The sequence below is a fragment of the Arachis ipaensis genome, chromosome B03, assembly GCF_000816755.2.
Source record: "Arachis ipaensis cultivar K30076 chromosome B03, Araip1.1, whole genome shotgun sequence".
NCBI lineage: Eukaryota > Viridiplantae > Streptophyta > Magnoliopsida > Fabales > Fabaceae > Arachis > Arachis ipaensis.
The window spans coordinates 62809253-62822479 of NC_029787.2; the positions used below are offsets into that span (position 1 = coordinate 62809253).

The window sequence follows — 13227 nt, forward strand, 5'->3', positions numbered from 1 at the left end:
CAATCCTACTAAAAACTCCCCAATTCTTATCCCCTATTTCCACCCCCTTTCAGCTACGGGTGCGAAGGTTTAGTGTGGAGTTTCAGGAGCACAGAAGATTATGTTTACGAGTTGAGTTCTTAGATTTTTTTTTTTTTTCTCGTCGTTTACTGTTTGGTTTTTTAGAGGAGTAGGACTTGGATTTGAGAATTTTTGAATAAGTATATGTATATATTGCTATGTGAATATATACTTATGAGAATAAGAACACAGTAAGGTTACTCACGTTTTCTACTTATCTTTCGTTTTTTTCCTCCTTCGAAAAAATGCAATAACACCAGAGGTGGCAAAGCAGGTCAACACTTTATCAAACCAATTGTTTCTTCGAAAAAGTAACTTCCCAGCAACATAAACAAACGATTCCGATTTAAAGACCCTTGAGATACCAGAGCATATAGAGTTGTGGACTGTTGATTCAAAACCCACTGCACATGATCTAAAAACATGGTCATAATGGCCTCCTCGGTAACTACAACGGTAACAGTAAAACATTTATTTTTATCCTTATTATTTCTTCTCATTGATTCTATCCCATTCATTTATCTTAATTATTTTTATTCTTATTTTTATTTATTTTTTAAATAAAATTTCAAACTAAAAACAATACAAACATTTTTGCAAAAGGCCACATTGAGCTCGGAGGCTACCCTCATCTCCATCCAACCAATTTATAGGCCAATAAAAAAAAGCTCAACCTATTTTATTGAAAAAATATCACAGGTTAAGTTTGGGGGTTGTAACCTATTATTTATAAATTCAAATTGAGCCTACCTATAAATTAGAACCACAATGAACGTTCATAACAAACCGCATAAAATTTGAATAAAACAAACACGTGCTAAAATTGTACTTTTCTTTCTTAACGGGCTTATCCTATAAGGTCTAATATCACTCAAGAGCAGTTACCACATAGTTAGGCTAATATCTTCGGCAGCTTTGAGAATACCAATAACCGTCTATATAACACAACCTTATAAATACAAAATTCATTATACATGTAAGGTATGTTAATCACTCTAAATACTATCTTTATCTTCTTATACTCATTCTGACTTGAGCGTTAGAGTGTTTTTACAGGTGTCCACCGCCATCATTCTTGAAAAGCCGACGTACGAGACAAGCTATACTTTGAACCGGTAATCTACACAGGAACAGAACCCATTTCATAATACATCGTTAATTTTCGATGGTATAAAAAAGCATCGTACCCAACGTATTCTCACAATTTACATATACGTAAAGAGGATAAATATATACCCAAAATGCTTTCAAGACATTTACGTAAAATTTTCAAATAATTTAAATATGTAAACTACACAAGCTTTTATTTACGGGCTTTGTTTCGTGAATAGCGGAATCATGGTTTTTAACCTTTTACAAGTTTAAATTTGACATACCCTTGATGCTATAATGGTTTGAGAAGTTGCCTTTTTTTTTTTTTGTGCTGTTTCAGATAAATGTGGAAAATGAGCCTGCTTCATTCGAAATGAGTCATGAGGGTATTAACCAATGAACAATAAGAATTGAAAGTCGTGTTGTGAGCTTGTTTTGCTTGAGTGAGCATTCTAAGTTGCAAGGAAATAACATCTGGCCCTGGCTTTTACAGGTGTAGCTTTGGATTAGTTGATGACCAAGTTACATGTATTTTACCCTTGGGAAATCATTGTTCTATCCTCATCATTTTTTTCCCCAAAAAAATAAAAAATAAAAAATAAAAAGAAACAGGAGATTTCTTTTGTCAAAAGTAGATTTGAGATTGAATAACTTTGTGAATATAATTTCATATATCAGCTAACTTTGACTACCATGATAAATGAGTTGTTAACATTTCTAACATACTCAAGAAAGCTGAAGCATACAATTTAAAAGCAGACCTAAAATATATAAAACTGAATTATCTCCAAAACAGATTGCAGGAAAATGTGATTCCGTACAACAATCAAATCTCATATACTATTACTACCCCCTTCAATCAGCAGAGGCTGCACAACTACAGGGTCATCAAGGAGATCCTAAAATGATGGCCATTCATGCATTTGCTGGGGCAGGTGCATTAATAGTCTAGTATTCTAGAGAGGACCATAAAATGGGCAACATGTTCCTGTATCACTTACTTTACATTCTTGCATTTCGGACGATGCACATGAAAACCTTCACATAGAACATAAATAAACATCATACAAAGGAAGCAAGCAAAAATGACAGAAAAGGAAAAAAAAAATATAACATTACTCTCCTAACAAGTAACAATTAAGCCAATACTTTGGGTAGAAACATATATCATTTATAGGTTTGCTATCATACTGATGTTAAAAAGGAAGGGTGATAAATCCCAAAATAAAATAAAATAAAATGTAAAATAATAAAAAAAATCTTTGAATTGTATAACAAAAATATTTAATGACAAATGACATTATTCTTCATCATACCTATCGTGTCTTTTTTACGCGTTTGGAGGGCCGCACTGTATCCTTTCTTGGATCCTCCAGTGGCTTTAAGTAAATTGAAAGGCATTGAAACAGAACAAATACAAGCAAATAGAATAAATCATTATGTTGATTTATGGACAGACTCATAACATGCAAAGATAAGCCATTTGTTACTGACAATGATGCAATGTGAGCATTCATTCCACAGAATATTAAATGGACCATAGTCACCATACCCACATCTTCTTTAAGTTTCTAAGTAATTATAAAAAGGATACTTAAAAACGGAAACTGAACCATAAACACATGCATTTATCATAATGCACTTCAATCCTTCTCTTACAACACCCCATGGGAAGCAGTCGGTAAATTTACTAATCCATCCAAAATAACAAGAACAACCTACTAAGCATTTTCCCACTAAGTGAAGTCAACCAAAGGGATCAACGAACATTGTAGTGTCCTATCATAAACCATATTGATAACAAATAATTTACATCTAGATATCTTAACCTCTAGCTTTAGGGCTACCCTTCATCAAATCTTTTTACCGTGTATTCTAGTATTCTACATATCCTTTGTACATGAGTATAACAGCTTGGCAAATTTCTACTATCTTTTCAAGAATAGATACTATTTATCTACGCAACATTTATCTCATTGGCATTTTACCATCAAATATTTAATTTTGTACAACAACGCAATTTTAATAGTTGGACAACAATTTGTCCTGCTAAATTTTGAGCAGTATTTTTCTATTACTAAATAAAACCTGAAACATTCATCCATTTTATCCAAACATCAAATATTTTCTTTTGGAAGATCTTCACATTACCAAAATAAACCTACAAGAAAATGATGCCCTCAATATGTCTCAATCAAAGGTCTTCACTGGGGAAGCAGAAGCCCTTTTAAAGGAAGCTATTCAGGAACAAATGGAAATCTTTACTCTAGGAACAAGTAGAAAAAAATTGATTAAAAATTTAATTTCTTTCTAATTCAACTTTCAAATTAAAATTTATATTATTATTCTGATTCTTTCATGTTTAATATCTTTTCTTTGAATAAATAATATAATAAATTAATTATATTAGATATTCTATATTTATATTAATAAATAAAGGATAAGTGGTTCTTGTTCAATTCAAATCATTCAAAATCTTTTTTTTTTATATTTTATTTTTAGTTTTTAGAAATATAGAAATTCTATTTAGAGTTATATTTATAATATATAAATATAAAATACATAATGCAAATTATTTGCATTCAATAGGATTTAAACCTATACCAAAGAAAAGTTCACCATCGTTGATCCACTTTATATTTGCTAAGCCATCATTTTCAATATCATTCTGTTCTAATTCTTCCAATATTAGTTCCTCTTTGTCCTTAATTTACTCTTCTTTGGCTCTATCCAGTAAGGTTTTCTATTCCCTTAATTAAGTCTCCAATGGATGATTCATGCATATTAAATCAACTATTTGGCTTTATTATTCATTTTTAAAACAAAAAACAAAAAGACACTATTAATAAAGAATCTCCCATCTATTCTCATTTACTTTTCTCCATCCGATATTACTTCGATTGAAGTTTGGAAGGGCCTTGGAGAGAAAGGCATCATTTGGTTAACCAAACTTTTTAAAGAGATTTTAAGGTCAGAAAATGCCAGATGAGTGGAGAAAGTGCACCTTCCTACAATTCTACCTATCTACAAGAATAAAGGGGATATACAGTGTTGCAAAAACTATAGAGGGATTAAGCTCATGAGTTATACCATGAAGTTATGAGAAATGATAATAGAACAGATGTTGAAACAAGAAACACAAGTAACAAAGAACCAATTTGATTTTATGCCAGACAAATCTACCACTAAAGCTACATACCTGTTAAGAAGAATAATGGAAATATATCGTAGTAATAAAAGGGATCTACATATGGTGTTTATTGATTTGAAAAAAGCATACGATAGGATGCCAAGGGAGGCCTTATGAAAGATTTTGGAAAAGAAAAGAGTAAGGATCACATATTTTCGTACAATTAAAAACATGTATGATGAGACTACAACTAGCATGAAGACTCAAGGTGGTATGACAGAGGAATTTTCTATTGGTATAGGTTGCACCAGAGATTATCCTTAAATCGATACCTTTAACATTAGTCTTAGTACTCATAGATCATATCCAAAAATCTGTCTCATGGTGCATACTTTTTGCCAATGATATCGTCCTTATGGTTGAGTCAAGGAAAGACGTAAATAAGAAGTTGGATTTATGTAGAGAAGATCTAGAAGTGCTTAGTCTGCGCATAAGCTGTAACAAGACGGAATAGAAGGAATGTAAGTCCGGCCGCCTAAGGAAAAACCCTAATACAGAGGTGAAGATTGAAAAAAACTCTCTACGAAAAATTAGAAGTTTTAAGTATCTTGGATGCATCGTACAGGAAAATGGAGAGATTGAACAAGATGTAAATCATAGGATCCAAACAGGTTGGTCAAAATGGCGAAGTGCTTCTGGTTTTATATGTGACAAAAGTGCCTTTAAAATTTAAAGATAAATTCTATCGCACTATTATCAGACTAGCTAGCTTTATGGTACAAAGTGTTAGGCGGCCAAAGGGGAGCACGAACATAAGTTAACTGTGACAGAGATGAAGATGTTGAGGTGGATGAATAGTCATACACGATTGGATAGAATAAAGAATGAAAATATAAGAGAGAGAGTTGGAATAGCACCTATTGTGAAAATGATAGTAAAATTGCGTCTCAGGTGGTTTGAACATGTGAGAAGAAGACTGATAGAGCACTCGGTCAATAGAGTGGATGATATGGAACATAAATAAGAGGGATGAAAGGCAGAGGAAGATCTAGGAAGACTATCCATGAAGTGGTCAAACGAGATCTGCATGTAAAAAGTCTCTCTATAGACATGATACACGATAGAGCTCAATGATATAGTTTGATCCATGTAGCCGATCCCACCTAGTGGAACAAGCCTTTGCTATTGTATCATCTTTAAGTCCATACTTTTTCACATTAATTTTGGAAGTACTCATAGAGCATGTCCAAGAGCTTGTGCCATGATGCATGCTTTTTGTCGATAATATCGTCCTTATGAGAGAGTCAAGAGAAGACCTAAATAAGAAGTTAGATTTATGGAGAGAAGCTCTAGAAGTACATGGTTTGTGCATAAGCCATAGCAAAACAGAATATATGGAATGTAAGTTCGCCTGCCAAAGGAAAAACCCTAATACAAAGGTGAAGATTGGAGAAAATATCCTACGAAAAGTTAAAAGTTTTAAGTACTTTGGATGCATCATACAGGATAATGAAGAGATTGAGCAAAATGTAAATCACATAATTCAAGCAAGTTGGTCAAAATAACGGAGTGCGTCTGGTTTTATGTGACAAAAAAAGTATCTTTAAAACTTAAAGGTAAATTCTATTGCACTGCTGGCACAGAGTGTTGAACGGCCAAAGGAAAGCACAAACATATGTTAAGTGTGGCAGAGACGAAGGTGTTGAGATGGATGAGTGGTCATACGCGATTGGATGAAATAAAGAATGAAGATATAAGAGAGAGAGTTGGAGTAACACATATTGTACAAAAGATGATAGAATTGCGTCTCAGGTGATTCGGATACGTGAGAAGAAGACCGATAGAGCACCCAATCAGAAGAATGGATGAGATGGAAGATGGACAAAGAGTGAAAGACAGAAGAAAACTTAGAAAGATCAAACAAAATTTACATGTAAACAGTCTCTTTGTAAACATGATACATAATAGAGCTCAATGGCTTTGTTTAATTCATATAGCTGACCCCACCTAATAAGACAAGACTTATTGTTGTTGTTGTTGTCACTTGATTGTTATATGAAAATATCATGAACATCAGAAATACAGGTAAGGAAGATGCTTGCCTAAAACTTAACACTTAAATGTCAAATATGCTTATTTTCCAAGTTCTAATTCCAAGGAATGTGAAAGCGTTTAGAAATTACCATAGCAAACAAAGTCTAAAGCGAGGTGCATACAATCAAAATAAATCTACAAATTGAAAAGACAAAGTTGTATCTAACCTCTTCCCATTCCCATTTTCTTTGAAGTTCCAAAAGTTCCTGACAGTATGCAAGACATTCTGCATGATATACACCGGCCAGGTCTTTTATCAACGCCTTCCTTTTGATGATACCAACCACTTNNNAATTTATAATATATAAAATACATAACAAAAAATATAAGACAGCATCCATACAAACAGAACATCCTTGGTAACTATCCAATCAATTTGTTTCCTTTTCCCTTCATAGTGATGAACATGCATACCTACTTCAACCTAGCAAAGAGCAAAATCTCTTAACCCAGGCTATTACCCAACAACTACCAACAAAAAACTCAGCAGTATCATAAATGAATCACAACGGGTGAAACTCAATAACATAACCAAACTACATATTTCGATCCCTTAGTTGGACATTCGAACCCCAACTCTTCCCCAGGAAAACAAGTGTTACTACCCATTCACAAGGGAAGGCAGAAACATCTAAGTCCTTGTTGTCAACACACGATTGATAAACACTGGGAACTGAGGGTATACAAGCTCTTAACCTAAAACCTTTGCCCCCAAAATAGAACAGAAACTTAAACTGCCACACAAAAAAACAAAAAAAAACAGACAATGTTGCAATCTTTAGAACAAATCATCATGAAAGAAACCAACAAAGTCAGCATATCCCATCCCACAAGACAACTAGATTAAGATTGGAACAATAATAGCATAAAGCATATAAAAAGTGGAGAAAAAGAGAGAATACTTCGAGTGGGATCAAAGGAAGGAGGCAGAGGGGGTGGTGCAGGTGCAGAAGAAGGGGCAGCAGAAGGAGGGTTAAGATTAGGGTTAGGGTGGTTGTGTTGTTCGGCCATAGGTATTGGCAACTGCAAGTGGGAAGCCCCCGTCTGTGTGTGTCTCTGTTGTCCTCGTTCTCAGTGGCAACAGCTACGATGGTCAGTTATGCAACATCAATCAATTCAGTTTTCTTCCTAACAAGGTATAGTGACATTTGTCCACCCTCTCTTCTTGTCATATACCCACTTCAATGGCTTCCAAGTGGCATGCTCCTCTTGCTCCTGCGTCAATGCTTTCCTGGCTTTAAATAAATAAATATTCAGAACTAATTAAAAGTAGAGTGGGTGTAGTGATTGTAATTAACATGCTTTGTGGGTTTTGTTTTGTTTGGTTTGGGCATATATGCATGGCATATTGTGCACTCCATTCACATAAATTGGAGGTATACATGGTATTTCACAATGCTCTCCTTGCTTTATAAAAAATAATAATAAAAAAAAGGGAGAGAAATTTAGAACTAATTCAAAGTGCAGTGGGAGTACTGATTGCAGCCATGCTGAAAATTAACATGCTTTGTGTTGTTTGGTTTGGACATATAAACATGGCATGTTGTGCTCTCCAAACAAATGCATTACTTTTTTGGGGGGAAAAATTAACATAAATTGGAGGTATATTTCACAATGCATCAAGTATGGATGGTAGCTTTGTGCTACTGTTGAAGTGTTGATAAAAGACTAAAAAAAAAATTGCTTCATTGTTTACTTGCACATAAAGTAGTGCACACCTATGGTTCTATTACACCGTTTCAAGCAATGTTAGTGAACATTATAAATGTATTAACTGCCTCCGCCAACATATCTCCACAACGAAAAGACCATTTTGTAGAAAGTAATGCACACCTAAGGTTGGAAGTGAGGCAAGCTAAGCCGAGTTAGACCAAGCTCAAGCTCGACTAACAAAAATTAAGCTTGGCTCACGGCTCGACTCATTAACAATCGAGCCTATTTCGTAAGCTCAAACTCGGCTCAACAAAAGCTCACGAGCTGGCTCAAATAATAGAAACATAATCTATAATTCTATATCAATAAATTATAACTTATATATATTAAAAAAAAGATCAATTTTGTATATTATCTATCAATTATAAATTTTATATATATATATAATCGAGCCAACTCACGAGCTAATGAGCTGAACTTATCCAAACTCAAGCTCGGGTCATTTAATTTATGAGCTCAATTCAGGCTCAAACTCGGGTCACCAGCTCATGAGTTCAGCTTATCGAGCTATTAACGAGTTGAGCTTAAGCTGGCTCATGAACTGGCTTGACTCACTTCGTCTTATGGTTGTATGATAGTATCAAGCAATTTTAGTTTGCATTATAATTATACTACCTGCCACTACCTACATATCTCACCAGTGAACAAACCAATTTTAAAATCTGAAAATCTATAACAAATAATTATACGTTAATAATCATTACATTCACATAATTTATCTTTTATTGTTACACTAATTAATCGACAATTTTTAACTTCTAAAAGGAAAACCAAACGTGCTTATTTGCTTCAGGGGAAAAAAAAGGGGGCAAGGCTTCACTCCTTCAACTACTATCATCTATCATTAGCTATCTATCTATATAAATATAAGATGTTTACCAGTGCAGCAAGAAGAAGAATCTCTCAGTGGCATCTGGAGATAAAGTGGATGGCATTACAAAATGGTAGTCTAATTTCTTCCAATTCTTCACCAAATGCACAACCAAACTAATCGTAAGTCTCACTCACTTTGATTTCTTACTATTTATGCATATATACTTTTTAGTTCAAGATGAAAAGGCATTTTACTTTAAGCACATCTGATTCAGTTATTTATTAATAATGAAATGATGTTATGATCCTTTAAACTGCAAATTTATTTGGGTGTAGACTGTAGACAGTATTCCACTTCTCTATTTCAGTTTTAAATATAATACTCAAGTGTATATCCATCAAGAAAAAATTGTCTTCAGCAAGTCATAAGATGAGATGTAAGAAGAAACTAAATTATGTAAGATAATAACATATAGAATACCAAATCTATGAACATTTTACCATAGCAATTGATTACTTAGGATGGGATAAAGCAACTCCAATTATGCTAATATAAAACAAACATGCATAACCAGGAAATTCATTATTACAATCCAATCCAAACAAATATGTTAATATAACACAAACATGAAACCGTCATTCTCAAATCCTGATTCTTAATTTGACTTGATAAATAAATACTAGAAGAGAGTGCATAGAAATTAATGCAGAATTAATAAACATATATTAGAGAAAGGTAGATGGTATTTCATTAGTAATGTTCCATTGTCTATAAAGTGTGTATGATTCTTCTTAAACTATAGCTTGGGCAGCCAAACCAAAAATAATATTGTTATTTGCATTTATGCAATGCTTTTCACTGGTTAACACCCTCAATTTCATGAATCTATTTATCATTATGCTTTCTTGTATTTGAAATCTAACAATTTTGGTTAAATATTCAATACAAATTAGTTTATACCAGCTCTCCTATAAATTGAGCTAGGCAGTCCACTCTACTGAATTGCCAGACGGCTCTCTTTTTCTCACTCTCTCATTCACGTTGGGTTCAAAATTGTTTTTTCCCTCTCTTTTTCACTTCCTCAATCTTCTCTTGTATCTTAGTCAACTATAATGATTAGATTATATAACTTTTGACTAATATTGGTACTGAGTTCTTACAAAACTATTTGTTCAGATGTCATTGGTGAAGTGACTGGGTTTAGAGGAGCCCAAGCAATTTAAAACAAGCCATGATAGCGCTTGTTCAGTATGGTACACATATCTATCATTGTCAATCAAGTATCAATCAAGTAATAGATCGGATCTTCCCGATTGAGCTCAAGAGAAGCTGTAGCCTTATTGAGAGCTCCTTCCAGTCAAGAAAGAGTTAGCTTAAGCTTATGACCATCTGAATGACTAAACAAATACCAGCTAACTAACCGAAGGGTAACATGATCCTTATGAAGGGCAGAAGGTCTCAATGGGCTTTGGTGCTTCATTGCTTAGAAGGCTAATTTATTGACGAACATAGGTCAGTAATAGCCTACTTGAATGGAACCACATTCACATAGAGAAAAAAAAAAAGGAAGGTCTCTTGCTGTATCTCTAGAGTATACTGAGTAAGATCTGATCTAGATTTTTATCCAAATATGGTTATTCCAATTGATTTTTTATGAATGCCTAATATTTGTTTACTTATAATGCAGACACAATAGAATAAATTTCACCTTATTTGAAGACTTTGTGGATCATATCTTGCTTCGTTTTGACAAATATTAGGAACCAAATGCCTTATTGCAGTGCTGCAGCTGTTCAAAGCCAGGAAGTACAATAGTGAGATGCTATTATGGCACTTATATTTCATTCTAAATTACTGTAATAAGACACAATAAACACTTGTTGATGCCTGTTACTTTTATAGTTTTATTTGTTCTCTCTTTATTCTTTCAATGAAATATAAAATTAAAAATGCAGATAATTTTTGAAAGGTGTAAACATTTTTCATCATTTTAAAAAGGGAAATACTACTTTAGAAGTCTGCATATATCTAGATGATGTTTCATATACAGTAGCACCTAATGCTGAAAATAATGTTGGAAATACACAAACTAGAAAAACAAAATATAAGTATATCACTGCAGTTCCTTTTAGTCAAATAACCAAAGGTAAGGTAAGGTAAGTCCTTTCTTTTGATTCTTTTGTTTTTTCGGTTTTCTTTATTTTCATTTTTATTTTTGAGTCCGTCACAAATTCTTCTGTGTCAAGATGATCCATGTCAAGATGAAATACCCTTGTTGAAAAAGAACCTGCTAGCTTGCTGACTCAAAATTAATCAAACTAAGAAAAACACAACAAAGAAAACGGGTGGATGCTTATTTACATTGATCTAGCAAATAGACATTCATAAGATATAAATTAATAAAATTAGTTAATAACAAAAATCCTAAATTCTCAATCAAAGTCTATGTCGCAACTCTCAAGCCTCAAATCCAAAAGCATTATTAAAGTTTATCATCAATCATCCAAAATGCACAAAAACTTCTGAATATTTCTTAGGCAAGCATATTACCTATGCCTAATCAAAGTTCACTTACAGCAACACACTCATAGCAGCACCACCAATTTGATCAACAATCAGCAATAACAACTTTTTTATAGAAAATTTCCACTTACAGCAGCAGAACCAATAACACATTTACCAACGATAAAAATTAGAAGATAAGTAACAAAAAAAAAAACAGGGACAGATCGGCGGTAGAGGAGGCAGCTGCAGAGGAGAGGGGCGGAAAGGAGGCGGCGACGAAGCAGAAACACAAATTTTGTTTGAATGGTGATTGAGTTTTGAACGAAACAAGAGAAGGGATCGAGTCAGTGAGCAAGTGTGTGCATAGTTGTCAGAGCCAACCTGGTGATTGAACTGGTTAGGCTACTAGGTCACTAGGTCTCTGGTTCAACCAGTGGATAACTGGTTGAACCGGTTGACCTAATATTATTTAAATAAAAATATAAAATAGTCAAAAACTTAAAATTAAAATTTGAAATACAAGTTCAATTTTTCAAAGTCATGAACTAAAGTCACACAATGCATTAATTAACAAAAGTCTTGTTGAGACAAGAAGTTCAACAAAACAACAAAAGAAAAAACAAGTATGTATTCGAACATGTAAAAAGCTCACTCCTTGTTGATGAAGATAGACTTATGCCAGCTTGAAAGCTGGAATTGAAAAAATCTTAGCCATAAGCACTAAAAATAATAATCAAGGCACTGCACACTTGATTGATGAAAAGGGTGCTAACAGTCGAATTACTAATTTGGTTAATCTCAAACTGATTTGAAAGTTAAAATCAAAACGTTTTTATCTTTTATCTGCATATCTTTTTCAGTTCAAGAACACCCTGACAAAGTCAACTAAACAATTTAGTTCAAATTTGATATTTTCTAGAGAGGCTTTACACCAACCAAGTCCTATCTAACTATGATAAATATTACAAATAGAGCGACAGAGAATCCTCCCAACATTATTCTCTCAAAAGTTCAATCAGAAAACATAATAACATATAACTTGAACTTCAACGAACTGTGAATTCAGAACACTTTCCAATCAAAACCACTCAACAAATTCAAGTATGAAAGAGATCAAAGGAGCTAAAATCAATTCAACAATAAACAAAACCTAAGCATATTCATAGTCAGGAAAACCACGGCATGTTCATATTCATATTCATAAATAAATTCAAAAACCAATTCAACAATCAACAAAACCTCGTTCATAATCAGCAAAACAACTGCATATTCATATTCATAAACAAATTCATAATGCAATTCAATATTTCAACCACTGCCATATTCTAATCAGCATCATAAACCAATCAACAATGAAATTAACAGCAATAACATCAATGAATCAACTACTAAAAATTAATATAGCGTACAGAATATTAGAATAACTGGAAAAAAAATTAAAATGGTTACCTGTTGTTGCTGTTGTTGCAGAGGCAGAATCGATTTCGGAAGGTGGACGATGCACGGCAGGCAGCAACAACCACTGCGGCATGGACCACGAGGGACGAGCAGCAACAATCACCCAGAGACGGAGGAGAGGCGGAGGGAGGCGCGGCGAGACGCCAGCAGGAAGCAAAGCTCGAGCAGAGACGCGAGGAGGGAGAGAGGCGAGGGAGGCGCGGCGACGACACAAACAGGAAGCGCAGCTCGAGCAGACGCGGAGGCGAGAGACGCCCGAGCAGCTGAGCTCAGACGGAGGAGAGAGGCCAGACACGAGCACACGACGCGGAGGATCCGGCAAGAGGCGCGGCAACGACGGCGAGCATGCAGTGGCGGTGAG

At 34.1% G+C, this 13227-nt stretch overlaps 1 protein-coding gene and 1 long non-coding RNA gene across 2 annotated transcripts; both read right to left on the reverse strand.

The window, feature by feature from the left end:
* LOC107630534 lies at positions 1796-13227 on the reverse strand. The gene is made up of 6 exons (XM_016333705.2): positions 12858-13227; positions 10612-10692; positions 7279-7611; positions 6544-6662; positions 2469-2531; positions 1796-2190 (listed from the first exon to the last, which is right to left on the reverse strand). The coding sequence occupies exons 3-5, from the start codon at positions 7385-7387 to the stop codon at positions 2469-2471; spliced, it is 291 nt and encodes a 96-aa protein (XP_016189191.1). The 5' UTR covers positions 7388-7611; positions 10612-10692; positions 12858-13227; the 3' UTR covers positions 1796-2190.
* On the reverse strand, positions 2673-6537 carry LOC110270179. The gene is made up of 2 exons (XR_002359396.1): positions 2943-6537; positions 2673-2873 (listed from the first exon to the last, which is right to left on the reverse strand). It is a non-coding gene; the product is annotated as an uncharacterized LOC110270179 (long non-coding RNA).